The sequence below is a fragment of the Corvus hawaiiensis genome, chromosome 18 (genome assembly GCF_020740725.1).
Source record: "Corvus hawaiiensis isolate bCorHaw1 chromosome 18, bCorHaw1.pri.cur, whole genome shotgun sequence".
Classification (NCBI taxonomy): Eukaryota; Metazoa; Chordata; class Aves; order Passeriformes; family Corvidae; genus Corvus; species Corvus hawaiiensis.
Window position 1 is genome coordinate 5,325,536 of NC_063230.1, and position 15,578 is coordinate 5,341,113.

Consider the following 15,578-nt stretch of genomic DNA (forward strand, 5'->3'; position numbering starts at 1 on the left):
TGCAGTCTTGGAAGCTGAATGGGGAGGAAATCATGTCCCTGTTCACCACTCTGTACATGGTACAGGGACCTGGATGGCTTTCTAGGTGCTGTTCTGCTTCCTCTTTCCTACTCATGTTTCATCACTTCTGCTTCTAGGCCCCCTTTTTCCAAGCTGGAAGATTCCTTTGAAGCTCTTTCTCTGTACCTGGGAGAACTTGCCATCCCCCTTCCATCTGAGCTGGAGGAGCTGGACCACAATGTGAGTGTGCAGTATGGACTGAACCGTGACAAGCTACCTGAAAACACAACCTAGTCCACTCATCCTACTGCCTGCATCACTTCCATTGGAGCTGGGATGAGCGTCAGGGAGGGAGATGCACTTCAGCCACTTCCAGGGCATTAACGGGGCACCACACTGTGCATTTGCTGCACTGCCTCTCTCTCCCCACCCAGCTTCCCTCGTCTTGGATATCCTGACTCACTGTGGATTTCTGGCGTGTTTCAGAAGCAAAAAGGACCATTTCCTGCCAGCTGCACCTAGGAAAGCTGCTGAACGCTATTTTTCTGGCTTGAGAAATATTTTTCTGGCCTTTTCAGGCTTCTTTACTGTGGTGCCTTAGAACTTGGCTGCAAGCTGTGAAGCCACCCTGGCCTCTCTGCCAGGGAGGGAATTGCTATAGGAGATTCTCCTGGGTAAGGACCAGCACTTCTGGAACAGCTTCTCCCACTGACTGCCCTGCTCAGAAAGGTGGGGGAATTGGACATCCAGCAACATGTCCCACCAGGACAGCACATGTATGTATTTGGATGTGTTTCCCAGAACAACCCACTGAGATTTTGGCCTCTGACACGTATCAGAGGAGGGAGTGAAAAGCCCTAGGAACTGGGCAGCTCTCCTGAAATACCTTGTCTCTGGGGAAGCACATATGAATTGTTCTGGTTTTGTGGGCTTTTATTCCTTCTGTGTCTCTGAATACCTCCAAAAGCCTGCCTAGAAACACTAAGACTGAGCTCTGCTTGGCCCTCCTGATGGCAAATGAGGCAGGCAGCAAATAAGCCACTGGAGCATCTTCAGACCCTGCGCCTGCAGTGAGTTTGCTTGCCCAAAACCTTAACCTAGGTGAAAGTTTTTGAGCCTGAATGTGTAGTTCTGCACTAGGCAGCACTGGCTGTGGACATTCCTGAGTGCTTGAGCTTTTGGCCTGTGGATGTGAGGTGACAGAAATGGCGGCAGAAGGTGCTTGTCAGAAAGCCAAAGGTTTGAAGTGGCTCAGATCTTGGGCACGGACAATGGCAAAGGGCAACTTGCCCAAGGTTAATTCAAGGATGGACTTGTCATGAATAGAATAGTGCTGGAGAATGTCCCATCCTCCCTGGAGTGGCAGCTGGAGAACTAATTCAGTTGCCATTACCTCATCCTTTCCTGCAGATTGTGCAACTTGCACCTTTTGAAGGTCCTTCTTTCAGTTGCTGCTGCAGCACCTGAGCTCATTCTCCAAACAGAAATTTTCCTCAGGGTCATTCCCTGCTCTGGGGGAGGAAAAAGGGGCTTGGAGTCATTGGGAGGTGGGTCTCTTCTGCTTCTTTTCTTTCTCCCTTAGTGGGAGAAGGAAGGAAGAAAGCTACTGCTGCAGTAGCTCACATGGTTGGCAGAACTGAACAAAAAGCTGGATCAAGGTCTGCTTGTAAGTCTCACAAACATCATGGTTTAACTGGATTTTTAGTGTGTTCCTTTCTCCCTCCTCCTCCTTTCAGCATTGAATGGTGGGGAATGGGTGTTAGTCTTTGCTGTTACTTTGGTTTCCTCCCCCTACCCATGGATTTAAAGTATTATGTAAAATAACATGGGACCAGCCATCACCTGCCATCAGGTATGCAAGGGGGGGGCGTTTTTAGTCTGTGTAGTGGTGTTTTAGAAACACTGGGGGCTCCCTGTGCTGTGAGTCAGGCAGGAGCCTCTCTAAACTGGGTCCAGTGGATCCAGGATTGTTAATAGGATTTGCCCTTTCATTCCCCCACCCAGGCTGGTTTGTGAGGGGACCCCTGAAGGGAAAGTTCTGGGTGATGTGTGGGTGGGGTTTATGAACTGTGATTTGCACCGCTCCACATTCTAACTAAATTAAAAAGCAGTAACTGAATGCTGTTGAAAACAAGATTTTGTGGTCTCTGTGCTAAATAAAGCCGGAAGCTGTAACTTTCTCGGGTTTCTGTTATAGTCATAAAATGGCAACATCAAAACTGCCCAGATGCAGTACCATGTAGAACACCCTTTTCTGAGTCAGTGGACTCTGCCATGTTCACAGAACTGCAGAATCACAGTGCAGTGCTCTGAAGGATTATTTACCTGGAGTGAGGGAAAGGGAAGAAGTTGTTAAGTTCTGTTCATTCGTTGGTTGGGTTTTAAGGGTGCACAGGAGTCAGCAGATCATGGAGCCTCTCTCCATTTTCCTTTTCTAATCCAGGGATAAAAATACAGCCTGTTCTTGGAAACCTTGTGTTCTGAAATATGTAGTTCAAGGGGCATTTGTTAAGACAACAACTGAAAAAAAATGCTGCCTCTCCTGTAACCTGCTGTGCTCTGTCTCCACTATACTTCTCAAGGGATGGAGCTGCTGCTGAGCAGCACCAAAGCAGAACTGACCCAGGTCAGTGCAAGAAGGGGCTGTAACCAAGAGTGTGTTCCCACAGGCCAGCCTGCTGAGTCACCCACAGCTCACATCCCCACAGCTGCTTTTCAGGAATAGTGTGCAGTCCAAGGCCAGCTGCTGGCAGCAAGAAGACAAGCTCCATGCCCCTTATCAGTGCTGGCGAGTGCACGCATTGCTTGTAGGGATTTACCTTTGGGCCTGGCAAACTGAAGGCATCTTCCCTTCTCCTCAGTTCAAAGTCTGAAACAAGGCAAAGGATGCTGCTCTGGCAGGAGGAGTGCACAGATGAGCCACAGTCCACACAGGTCTACAGAGCATTTTTCTTTTAAGCTTTAATACAAGGTAGCACAGTCTGCACCTTCTCATAATGAGGTATTTAAAACATTTTACAAAGAAATGGTATTCAAAGGCATTTAAAAATAAAATATTTCCCTTTTCTGAATCAAACATTAACACTAAAACCCCTGCTGCCAAGTGCTGCTCCCTGTTAGGCCCACAGCTATAAACCAGATGGCTAGAAAACTTACTTGAATGGCTTGAATCCCCTGAAGTGGGGACAGATGTTTCCCTGAACTGGCCTTGCCTTGGTGTCATTAGGGAGACACTGCAGCAACCATCCCTCCCAAACCCCCTGAAACACTAATAAAAGTTGTTACAAAACCTCTCTAATAGGACCAGGCTCTGTTAAGTAGTCTTGCTGCACAAGCTGAGTGTGTGACAGAGGCTGGGCCAGGAGCCATGCCAGAACTTCACTCTTACAAAACAGCTGTCTTGTTCTGCCCTTAGAGCCAGCACTGCCGCACTGTGATCAGGCTGACCTCCACAGCTTGGCCACTCAGTCCAGCACTGGCTCTGTAGGAAGCCAAGGGAGTTCAAAAGAGTATGTTAGCTATCCTGTGTTTAACCTGCTGTAAGTAACCAAAGGGCAGTTTGTTTTCTTCACAACTATCTACCACTGGCCCTTGCTTTCCTGATCTGTGTGAGAAGGAGGCACAGACAGACCCCCTGGACACCTACAACTGTGGCTGTGCATGTAGCACCACAGGGGAATGGAGAAGTGGCCTCAGCCCTGGAAGACCTGGATTTGTAAAGAGCTTGAGGAGAGCTTTTCTAAACTGGCACTGGCACTAAACATACTGCTTCTGGCCAAAGACATTCCTCAAATAAACTCTTCCTTGGAAAAAACCCTGATCCACTAAAAGGATTCTGGACAGTGCTTCCAGCTCTCAGCCACTAAAGCAAAAACGTAGGAACTATTAATCAGAGTGTAATTATCTAGCTAAGTCTGACATGAAGCTCCCCTCAGTCCCTGCAGTACTGTTCTCTCCTAAGGTTCCAGGCTGAAACTTAAGTAACAGTGCACACTGTTAAATAAGAACAGAACAGAAAAAGAGGAAGCCACGACCACACTCTGGGCTATGGGATCTGTGGCCAGTTGTAAGCCTGGCCTATCATCCCCCCAGCTCCCTGGCACACCATGGAGATAGGTGGGAGGAAGCAGCAGGGTCTACTACACCAGTCGCCAGCTGATCATGCACTGAATGGTGCCCCTCAAGCAGATGATGAATAGCCCATTGTTCTGTTCCTCTACATCACCTTCATCTGGCGTTCATCAAAAAGAAAACAAAATAGAAATGAACACACACAACCCCTGCACTCACAGTGGGAAGCTGGAGGCTTTGCTCAGCCTGTAGTGCTCCTGCCCGAGCTGCTCAGGCACCGGGAGTCCCTGCCTGCCCCATGAGAGGGCTGCTGCCATCCCGCATGTCCTCCACAGGCGTCTGGTTGGTACGCACCACAATGGTGTTCTCATCCACAAGCTCGCACGCAGGGTTGGTGAACGCTGACAGAGGCAGTGTGATGCGCTGCATTTCACGCTCATAAACCTTCTGTTCGTGCTTCTCCTTCAGGTCTTTCCCCCTGCATTAAAACAAAAACCAAAACACTTACATGTGGTGAGTGCTGATGCTTGGAGGGAGAGTCTCAGTAAAGCTGATACAGTAGAGAAGAAGGGACTCCGCTCTTTAAGATAAACAAAGGTTTTAGCTGCATACAAAGGGCCAGAAATATTCCCTACTGTAAGCAGAGGACCACAGCTGAGCATCCTTAAAAAACAAGTAGCCAGCCAAGTGAAGTCTGTCCATCCCTCAAACTGGCTTATTCACTGACACTGCTGCTGGTAAGTGACTGTAAAGCCAGGCCCCTCCTTCAAGCCATGGAGCTGCCATCTGTTTCCTTATCCTTTACAGTCCCACAGCACTGCCAGGTGCAAGCCCAGGGGAGAAGTGAGACAGCGCAGAGGCCACTGCTGTGGAAAAGAGCTGTAACCTGCTTCATTTGAAACACTCGAGGTGGTGACAGCTTCTGCCTTTTGTTGCAGCAAATTAAGCTGTCCAGAAAGTACTAAAGCTGACTTCAGAGCTGGCCCTGCCTTCTGCCACTGCAGCTATAAGAGCTTAATGCCACAACCAGCTCCTCAAACCTACCTCAGTCTCCAGCCTGTTGCTAAGGGAAGAAACACCTCTGTAATTTGTGCTGCGGAAGAACTGCCTTGCTTTAAAAATGGATTTGGCATTAATAGCATGTTGTCTCCAGAAAAGCTATGTATACCAAAAACTACTAAACCCATTAAAGGTTTCTCACCACACCTACTACCCAAACCTGCCAGCTTGCACATGCAATTCTGAGATCAAGGCAAGGAGGGAGACAGTAAACCTGCACTACATCCCTGCTGTGAGCTCTCTGTGACTGGAGAAGCAAAGCTGCATTCGGACAAAGCCCAGCACTGGTCTATTGCTTCCTCCCGCCGAAGATAGGAGAGAGGTGGGACAGGCAGCACTTGCTCCGCCTGGGGCTTGTGATCTCAACCAGGCAGAGCTGCTGGGGTTTCCTGTCAGCACGTTGGCTGCTTTTCAAAGCTGCCTACAAGCGTGCAGCAGTGGCTGCCATTCCTGCCAGCACACAAGACAGCATTTTCTGAAGTGACACCTCAAATCAGATTACTCGACAAGCAGCGCTCTGTGTTTTGCCCCTTATGTAACACTCCTCCTCTGCTTTTTTTCTGTCAGCATTTATTATAAACACTTACATAAGGACATGTCCCAGCTTGGGACAGGGCTTCTTCTTCTTGGCTGTGTCAGACTGTTTTGTAAAACAGCCAAAACATAGAACAAACCCTCCCAGAGGAGGGAGCCTGGGCCTTTGCATGTGCAGTGACAATCACTGCTGTTTGTTAATCCTGCCCCCTCTCTTACAACTAAGCAGCTTGCTACTGCCACTACCCTCAAACACTGCTGAGCTACAGAAACATTTCTGTTCAACACAGTGAAGTGGCTGAAAAAATAGTAACTGAAGTGCAAATCAAAACTGACCTTAAAGTATACAGGAGTTTTGCTAAAATGAACTTTGACCAAAAAAAGAGTGCTACTTGATAGTCAACTTCAAAGGATACAATGCATGAGTAACGAAAAAATTGCCAATTGTTTTTCTTCTAGACTAGAGAAATCAGGGGAACAGGTGGCCTGCTAGAAGGATTGTTCTTTTCCTGATCAAAAGAAACTTCCTGTGAGGGCACCTGGGATCTGCTCTTTCCAGTTCTGACAAAATCCAGCTCCCCAGGATACATCTGAAAAAGCCACATGAAGGTGCACATGCACACACAAAACCCCAAATATTAAAGAGGGCAATTTGAAACTTTAAGTGGGACAGATCATCACAATGATGCAGGAAATGGAGAACAGAATTAACTCTTCAGTAGTTCTTTCCTCAGTGGGACAAGCAAACTTGCTCAATGTGCCACAACCAAACATATGCTTCTGTCCCTTTTCCTTGGGATCTGGTTGGGTCTGCAGGTGCTCAGACATTTTGTCCTGCTTTATGTACACCAGCTTTTGAAAAGAACAGCCACTCACCTCTTATAGATGTATCCCAGGACAATGCCAGCCCCGATGGCAATGATTATCACCATCATGATCAGCCCCAGGACATAACCTGTGAAAAGAGGAAAAAAAAAGAGACAAAATTAGAGGCAGCAGATCCAGCTATAATGTTGCTTTTAGAGCCTCAAAACAGGTCTGTCCTGCCAGAATTACAGGAATGGATCCATCACATGGTCCTGGGTTTGTACCTAGTATCCCTAAGTCCTTCTTTTCTTTGGAGTTCATCTGCACTCTCTGACTGATCCCAATGACGGGCTGCACTGCGGCTGCCTCGCTCCGGGAGGGCAAGGTATCAGCTGGTTCAAACACCTGCTCATCCTCCTGGGAAGGACCAACTTCTGCTGTAGAGACTGGGGCTGTGGTAGCTGTAGCATCTGTTGAGAGGGGAAAAAAAGTATATATACAACATATACAACATACCAAGCACTTATGAGTACTTCAAAACAACATGTGCCTTGCGAGTGGGACAGATCTAGACTGGTATCACTGAACTGCCTTCAAAACACACTGAAAAACACTTGTTCCCACTTAAGTTGTTGCCAGAAATCCTACCAAAGTAGACAAGAAATGTACTCCTCTATTACAGCTAGTGTGGGGTCAGTAGCTCTGACTGAGGAAGAGGTGACCGGTCAGGGTAGATGGTCCCAAAAGAAATCACCTTCCCGAGGCCCGGTGTCTTCCCTCAGCTGCTGGCAGGAAGGAGGGCCTGTGCAGAGGCTGTCAGCTCTTTAGTGATTATCAGCTCGTGATTTCAGCTCAGCTCTGCAGGGCAGCCTCCAGGCCAAGCCAGACCAGATAGAGACGAGGCTCGTGGGGCTGGTTCTGCATGAAGGTAGCTTTATTGATGGTCCCCTCCGGCCAAGGGGAAAGCCAGGGAAAAAGCTCTCTCCTCGAAGGGGCAGAGGGCTAGCTTTGATAGGGATACAGGGGGTGGGTGCCACAGGGTAAAGGCCAATGGGTTACAAAGGATCTGCATAAGGTCTCCCAGAGGATTCTGGGTCTGTCTTTTCTTACCATAACTGAAAAGTTAGCTGCCTTCCCAGGGAGTCCTGCTGGGAGATTGTGCAATCTCCTTATCTCAGCAGACATCCCTCCAGGGCAGTGGCTGGGCATACCCTACACTCCTCCCCCCCCCCGACTTTCCTTTGATATGAACCTATTTAACTAAGAGTCTGAGGCATCACCACAGATGAGAGAAGTCAGACAGCAGAATGAAACCCAGCTTCAGGGCATGAGTTCAACGGATGCACAATGACTTCATTTAGTGTATAGATCGATATACAGGCTGGAGCTTCAATCATGCTGAACAGACATGAACAAAATTATGAGAATCTCCATCCCAAATCTCCCGGGAGCCTATTTATCTCTCTTCTGCGTCAATCTTCCTGACACAGGGAAGTTTGACAGGAAACTCCAGCTGTGTGAAAACAACCTGGGGATATTCTTCCCCAGCCCCTCTTTGCAGTGGTGTACCAAACTCTGATAGCATGTTGGACAAGCTAACTCAGAGCAGCCCTCAGGCAGCACAGACACTGACTAAGGACAAGTTCCTCCTCAGCCAAGGCCTAGGCAAAGGCACCCAAGGATACAGGTTCCTTCCCAGGCCTGTTTTTTATCAATGCTCTTTTTTATCAACAGCACTGAAAGATTTTCAAGGTAGCTCCTTCTTTCATGACATAGTTTAAATGGAAGCTGTAGCACTGTAAAAGCTGTGACAGTGTAAAGTAGGTATCTGTTATCTGTTTTACACAAACCCCCCTCCTTTTTGGAAATGCTATTCACAGTATGCATCCACACCTGAGAACTCCCTCCACCTACATCTCCCCCCACAGCAGGCAGTAACTCCATGTGGATTTTCTATCTGCAGCCATTTTGAGTCCTCAGTGGAATGTGAAATGGAAGTACAGAATGGAGTCAGAAACAGGAAATCAGGGTCCTGCACAGTAACTTCACGGTGGGTCAACCAGGGCAACTCGACTAAAGTGAGCTGTTGGACCATGAAAAGGTGCCCACTCTGAGACGCAAAAATACCAAACCTTTAAACATGTAAATGGATGAAAGGTCAAGTAACTCTTCTGATCCTAAAGCTGCAAGAATGTTTTGAGTAAGGGTCTTGTCAGCAGAACATTTTTTTTGCTTCATCTTTAGGGAAAAGCAAGCAAAAAAAGAGCAAAGTGAGAAAAAGGAGAGGGTGTATGTGTGCGGGAAAAGTATTTATATGCAAGGATAGCAATCTCAAGGGACAGTGGTGTGAGTAAATCTTGCAGGGCTCAGAAAGTAGTAAACAGTTCAAAAAACCCCAAGTGGTAACTCTGGCATCAGTCAATACTGACACCTCCTCTCCCTGAAACAGGCTTCAACTACAGTTCTTTTCGCAAACTGTTTCTCACTGTGACTATCCAGGAGGAATCCAGTGTTTAGGGTTTTCCATTTCTTACTGTCCTCCCTTCTAGTTCTCATTTTTAACAAGTTCTTCCCCTCCACCCCGTACTCAAATTCTCACTGGCAATCCTTTAACAGAAGGAAGCTTCTTTAGTCAGCCGTAACGTGCCCCACAGTAACAATCTACCCACAACTCAGCAGTTCCTAGATGTCCAGACTTCAGCCTTTTGCAACACAGCTAAAGAGCTCTATAGTGATAAGTGAATTATGGGGGAGTGGGGGCTTTTCACAGGCCTTTTCTGGCACTAATGGCAAAGCTCTAGGGGCGGAGCAAAGTACAGCTGGGAGGCAGATGTGCACACACAGGCCGGGGCTGGTGGGGAGCCCCGGGTACGCGGTGTTCCCGGGGGAGGTGCTGGCGTAGCCCGGGGTTGTTTGTGCGCAGAGGGGACCCCACCCTGGTGACAAACCCAGCCCCCCGGGGTAGAAGACAGACCGGGGAGGGCAGGAAGAGAGGGGGGCCGGTGGCGGCCGCTCTTACCTGAGCACTGGGCGATGTCGCAGGATCGCCGCTCTGGGATCCCGGTAGCGCCTCGGATGTAGCACCAGGGCGCGGCGTCGCCGTCCGGGTTCCTGCAGCTGTTGTGGTCCTCATAGACTGCTGGGGAACAGCGGGCCGTCAGCGCGGCCCCGGCACCGTCCGCTCCCCCGAGAGCGCCCCCGCCGCGTCCCCCGGCCCCGGACCCACCTGCCGGGAGCGCGGCGCCGGGGCCGCTCTGCACCGTCAGCCAGTTGAGGCACGGGGCGCCGCCGGAGGCCACTTGCCGGCTGCCGCGGTAGGACTCGCCGTTGCCGCGGAGGCACTCTGCGGAGAGACGAGCCGAGCCGAGCCTTGCGGGCGGCCCGGGCAGCCCCCGCCGCCTCGGGCCGCTCCCCAGCACGGCCCCCCACCTCACCCGCGGGAGTGTTCCCCCTCCCGAGCCCGGCCTTTGTCCCCCACAAAGCCGGGCCGGCACTCACCCTCGGCGCCGCGGGCGGCCCCCAGCACCAGCGAGCCCAGCAGCAGCACAGCGCCCAGCGCCCGCCGCGGGCCCCGGGGCAGCATCCTCGGCGCTGAGGGCGAGGAGCCGCCGCCAGCCCGGCCGCGCAGCTCGGCTGCGCAGCTCGGCTCCACTCGGCGCCGAGGCAAGACCTGCCCAGCGCTCCCCTCCCCGGTAAACAACCTCCGGGCTGCGCTTCACCCCCCCCCCCCGCCCCGCAGCCGCCGCCGGGTCCTAACGCTGCCGCCGCCACCGCCCGCCCCCAGGAGGGGAAGGGGCGGCTGCTGCGGGGCAGGGCTCGGGGCAGCCGGGAGCCTGGTGCAGAGGGTACTTCGCCCCGGGACCGAGCGCGGCGGCGGGTGCTCGGTGCCACGGGGCTCTTTGGCTCGAGAGGAACTCCGCGTCCCTGGGCTTGTCTCCTACAGTCGCAGGAAAAGTCTTAGACCAGAAGAGGAGACTTCCCACACGGAACTACATTTGAATCGCTGCCTGTGGCAGGGAAGGTGTTTACCTTCAGAGACCTAAAACTGCTATCTCCCCTAGAGAATTACCATGAAGGACTAAATCCTGCTGCCCTTATTTTCTCCCTTTGGGTTCTCTTAGCTCTCAAGAGACATTGTGGGGGGTACAGGGAGGCTGTGCACCTCTGCCTTAAAGGGGTTTACATTCTTGCCTCTGCTAATCTATTACTTTTCACTGACTCCATGTACTTACTCTAAGAGCTGTGCCTGCTTATAGAAAAAAACAAGGTAAACAGCATGAAGATGGTTTAGAGTAGTTCTACTGCAGGCATCCAGCCACGGTGATAAAGCCTCTCTGCAGACATTTCACATGGCTTACAATAGATACTTCTGTTTCTGAACATGTCAAGGGATTCAGACAGTGCAGTGCCAGTCCCTGCACACCAGCATCAGGAGTCCTCAGCACTGTTTCTATTTTACACCAGTGAAAAACAAGCCACTGAATAGTTGGTCCTGTTCAACAATGAGCTTGCAAAGGCAGCCTGGGCCAACTGATGGGTTTGTAGCCAAGGCACAGGCCTGCAGCACAAGGTGCTATTTCTGGCTTTCCCACAGTTCTTCTTGACCTTGGCTGATCTGCCTGCCTCACTTCTTTGCGCTTTCCCTTCCTTTCTGTTACATGAGGTACAATCAAACCTTCCTTCTTAGATTAGGACAGGGAAGTTCCCTTCTTTTAAAGTTCTTTGAAATCACATGGAAACCACTGAACACATAAGAAGTATTTCTATGCCAGGAAAGTCCCAGATGTTTCCATCCTGGCAATGCTCTCTGTTAGGCTGCTACAGGTACTTGTATGACAAAGCTGCTCAAGATGCTGATCCAACCCAACTTTTGCCCCTTTTTCACCAGGTGATGAACACTTTAACCCCTTTACAGCCAGGTCACCTGCTGCATGCAGTCCACAATGGAGCCACAAAAACACAGATATACCAGCATGAGAGATGGGTAATGAGGAAACAGGTCAATTAAGCAACACTACTGCCAAGTATGAAACCACGAGTCTTAGCACACATTTGTGTGTGATTCACACTTTAACGATCTGATTTACCACTACAGAAAATTTAGTTTAGTAATGTCAGATTAAAAAAAAATTGTAAAAAATCAAAACAGGAAACCAACTGTTTGTGCCAGTCCTGACTGACATCACCAGCTAAGATGCAGCCTTTGTGCCATTATGCTCATTGTCTGCACAGACACCCTGTAACTGCATTCCTGATGCTCTCCAGTTACTCTCTGTAAAGGCAAGGCTAACTGGAGTCAGCAAGAATTTTTAATAAGGGCTATTGAATCAAGCTGCCTGTTTGTAATAGCTCTTCATCACAGATTTTATGGGACAAATTCCCTTCAGCAGAAACTGCAGGGCCACACATGCATCAAGAGGCACTGCCTGTCCAAAACTGTTTGCAGATGGACTGCCAACCTGCACAATTAATTTCTTTTTGCTCATTTCATGAGACTAACTAATGCTTCCATGCCACCTAGCAGAGAACGCACCTCCTTCTGTACATACTGATCCCAGAACTGCAGTAATTTCTCTGGAAACAAATCTCAGACCTTCCATTATACTCAGCCAAGTTCCAGCAATTTGAGTTTCTAGTCCACAGAAAGACAATGGGGAATCTGGGAGAAATGCAAAAACCTTCACATTAATAGTAAAGATCAAAGTCTTTCCCACAACTGACTTCTAAGCATAATTTTCTCTTTCATCTCTAGCTTTCTCCAGGATGAGGGAAGATTTATGCCTGGTAGTTTCACAGAGTTAAGTTTAATAGGATGCCAGGTGGCACATGTCAGAGGCAGACTCAATTGCTCTTTCTGCTGCTTGGAAATGGGTTTGCTTTTCTTGTTACACTTTTAGAGATTAAACATGACATTATTTCCTAGGACTTGATTTTAAACTACCCAAACTATAAGTAAGTTAATAGCTCTGCAGCTACTTCCTCACACTTAGATGTCTGTAGGTATATACACGTACATGTATCACGATACATCCCCATGTTTCACAGGAGAATATATACACTATTTTTAGGAATGAGGGACATTAAGCATCCTCCCTAAACTCAGTGTGAACCAGTTTCAGCTGTGAGCTGGTACCTTTCTGCTGTTTACTTTATACAGGTTCCAGAATGAACAATGTCTGCTTTCTCTCTCTCCTGTCTGTCAGCTGCTCTTTCTTGTTTGTTTGTTCTATTTTTTCACCTGTGGAAAAATTCAAAGTGCTTTGAGATTTTTATTAAAAAAAAAAAAAAAAAAAAGGAATCTAACATACAGCACAGCACTCTGTGCCAAGGGAGGCACCATAGATGCACAGCTCTGCAAGAAGCCATAAACCCACCCTCCTTCTCTGGCCACAGCCAAGTGTGTTCAGATCTTGCCAGGCAGAAGTTCATCTAACCTCCTATGCAAGCACTAACATGCTTTATTGCTTAATCTTACTAAATAAGACATTGGGGGGAGTAAACAAAATGAGTTTTCTAATCTGAGTAATCTTTCCTAGCCAAATGAACATGGGTTGCTTAAAATGGAAGAAGTTGACCATTGCCCTCCTTGTAACAGGACATATGTCATGTTCCCATATCCTCCTCTTTCTCCTTCCTACGTAACCAAAATAATTGTTCCAATTTTTCCTCAAAACTAGTTTTTCTCAATTTTCTGCTTCTTTCACAAATAGCAATGCTTGAGAATAAAGACAGATTCCAAGACCTCATTTACCATGAACAGAATATTAGAGCAATTTGTGCTTAAGCTTAAAAAGCTGCGAGCATCAAATCTTACTAAACACTATTAAGCACCTGCAACTCCAACAAAATCAGGGGTTTTATTTCTTTGTTGCCTGTCTTGATCATTAAAATAACTGTGGGTCTCACCTGTAAAAAGCCTTTTGGAAGCACAGATTTAGGAGTTGGAAAAAAAAGTGTTTCCTTTCTAACCTAGATACAATTTGAATGTAACAAAAGAACATCAGGGCTGCAACAAAAGGATCAGATGTTGAGTTTATGAAACTGAGCCGAATATAACCAAAAATCAAAACAGAGACAGTGACTACAAAAGAGTTGGTGTGGAGCGACAGGAGTATCTGCTGGCACTGTTGCGTCGCGCTGCTGACATGCTCAAGGAGAGGCTTTCTCCTCCCCCTTCAGTCTGAGAGCATAAGCTATTGCTAAGTAAATGTCAGCCACAGCCTCCAAGGACTAACAAGGAAGTCTGCAGAAGCAAAGCAACCATATGCGATATTTGAACTGGTTCAGACTGGTTCAGAGTTTGCTCCACTAACTCAGAGTGCTTTCTCAGATGAGCTTTCTGTGTGGGCTGTAATAAAAGGCCAGAGGCCTCGGGAGGGCAATCTGGGCCCTATTGTTTACTGGGGAGAAGCACCACAGCTACGCTTCTCCAGCATTAAGAGATTAGCACTACATGCTCTCGGCAATCATTGACTTAAGAAATTTCACACACCGAGTCCTCTCTGACAGCATCAATTCTTCGTCCTTTTTTTTTTCCCCAAGAACTGCCCAGTGCCTTTTCAGAGTTTTCTCAGCAGTTTTGAAGGGCCCAAGTGCCAACAGACATCTGTGTTCACGCTGGCCCACTGTAGCAGTTGTGAAGGTCCCCATGGATCTTACCTCAGCTCTTTCCCTGGCTGCAGCATTCCAATCTTGGTATCTGGATCACAGACTGCTTTACCTGCTATCCAACAGGTGGGTGTGTCTCGTAGCAGAATACCATAAAACCATAGCAATATTGTCAGGAATTGGGTACAGCTGTCTAAAGATGTTTCAGTCTCCAACTGCACTGGTTTTTGTTGGGTTGTTTGTTTGATTGGTTTTTTGCTACAGATGCAGGCTGCTACTGACAAAAAACAGAGCACACATTTCTAAGGGTGGATGAAGGGAAGCTATTTTGAAAGATACTGTGATCTACTCAGAGAACACATAAGTCTGAGCCAAGAACAGGAGCCTTACTCAAAATTCTTTAACTGATCTTTGCCTGACCTTAGGCAAGCTTCTGCCTTGGTTTCCCATGTTAATATTACTTATGTCACAGAGGCAGAAATGATTGTATGTCTGCAAGGACTTTGAAAGTCATGCAATACCTACCTTATGAAATGGTTTTGTAGGGGAAGGAATCCTGAAGACAGATATGCATGCAATGTTCTCAAGTTCTACACGTGTAGTGCTGACTTAGATGAAAGCACAAATAAGCATTAATGCAGGAATTCATTAAAATAGGAGAATGTGTTGTTTGGTTGTTTTTTAAGGTATAAAAGTACTTTTGTAACTTTCTTGTTTTTCAAACCACTGTTGTGCCCAGCAATACCTGGCAAAGCTAAGCAGTCTGATAAACCAATTCATTCTTGTTAGAAAATGCCTATCTAAAAAGAATTGTTTATCTGCATATGAGAAATGTGAGAAGACAGCATGAAAACATCTGGACATTTCAGTCAAATGGAAGAGATTTCTGTTCTGATATCTGTTCAAATTAACTTCTATTGAATTGGATGGGATTATTAAATATCCTTCTACCAATCTTTCACTCACCATGGAAGCCAATTTCACAGTCAAACAGAAGTGAAAGAGTCTGCTGTTCAAACTTCAATAATAATGGAATATTACCACAGAAATAGTTAGATTTCATTGTGGAAAACATAAGGTCAGAGTTGCACTTAAATGTGCAAAACTCCTACTCTAAATAGCACAACCACTCATGTGACTTATATCCCAAGCCATCAGAACGGCTGTAAAGTTATAAACTTGATCACATAAAAAACCCAAATATGTATTTTCTTGTGTCTCTGGGGTTTTGGGACTAGGACTAGAGTAATCAACATAAGAGCAGAAGCAGAGACTCATTTTGTAATGGGTCTCTGTAATTCAACATGTGAGCAGAGAAGCAGAGACCAAACCTTGCACTGGAGCTACTACTGTTTCCTCATAAAGTACAGGATTCATGGGCATTTACAATGCAGAGTGCACACTTCTGGATTTTATTTCTTAGCTGACCTGAAAGCAGATAAAACCATTGGCACACAGGTATGGTGAAAGACCTATCTCCACAGGTGGTGTTGGGAGGA

At 47.6% G+C, this 15,578-nt stretch overlaps 2 protein-coding genes across 5 annotated transcripts in view; one reads left to right on the plus strand and one right to left on the minus strand.

Annotated features, from left to right (window-relative positions):
* Nucleotides 1–2,179, plus strand: part of LIMK2 (LIM domain kinase 2) — a 31,073-nt gene extending 28,894 nt beyond the window's left edge. For both annotated transcript variants that reach the window (XM_048323025.1, XM_048323026.1), the window contains one exon: nt 138–2,179. In XM_048323025.1, the coding sequence (XP_048178982.1) occupies nt 138–294 (157 nt within the window). In that variant the 3' untranslated portion in view covers nt 295–2,179. The remainder of the gene's footprint in view (nt 1–137) is intronic.
* A 758-nt stretch (nt 2,180–2,937) lies between these two features.
* On the minus strand, nt 2,938–10,420 carry PIK3IP1 (phosphoinositide-3-kinase interacting protein 1). Of its 3 annotated transcripts, none has more exons than XM_048323027.1 (6): nt 9,970–10,195; nt 9,698–9,814; nt 9,491–9,610; nt 6,756–6,941; nt 6,541–6,619; nt 2,938–4,549 (listed from the first exon to the last, which is right to left on the minus strand). In XM_048323027.1, the coding sequence occupies exons 1-6, from the start codon at nt 10,052–10,054 to the stop codon at nt 4,342–4,344; spliced, it is 795 nt and encodes a 264-aa protein (XP_048178984.1). In that variant the 5' UTR covers nt 10,055–10,195; the 3' UTR covers nt 2,938–4,341. The 3 variants fall into 3 exon arrangements, with proteins under 3 accessions (XP_048178984.1, XP_048178985.1, XP_048178986.1); XM_048323028.1 differs by having other exon boundaries at nt 9,491–9,607; nt 9,970–10,192; XM_048323029.1 differs by having other exon boundaries at nt 4,421–4,574; nt 9,970–10,420.
* Between the last annotated feature and the right edge of the window lie 5,158 nt (nt 10,421–15,578).

What these genes read in the sequence shown, in the direction of transcription:
- PIK3IP1 (XM_048323027.1), bottom strand. Translation starts at nt 10,054, where the DNA reads ATGCTGCCCCGGGGCCCGCGGCGGGCGCTGGGCGCTGTGCTGCTGCTG. An exon ending in GGCCGCCCGCGGCGCCGAGG is followed by an intron (nt 9,815 to 9,969) that starts GTGAGTGCCGGC and finishes GTCTCTCCGCAG; the next exon opens with AGTGCCTCCGCGGCAACGGC. An exon ending in GAAGGACTTAGGGATACTAG is followed by an intron (nt 6,620 to 6,755) that starts GTACAAACCCAG and finishes CTCTTTTCACAG; the next exon opens with GTTATGTCCTGGGGCTGATC.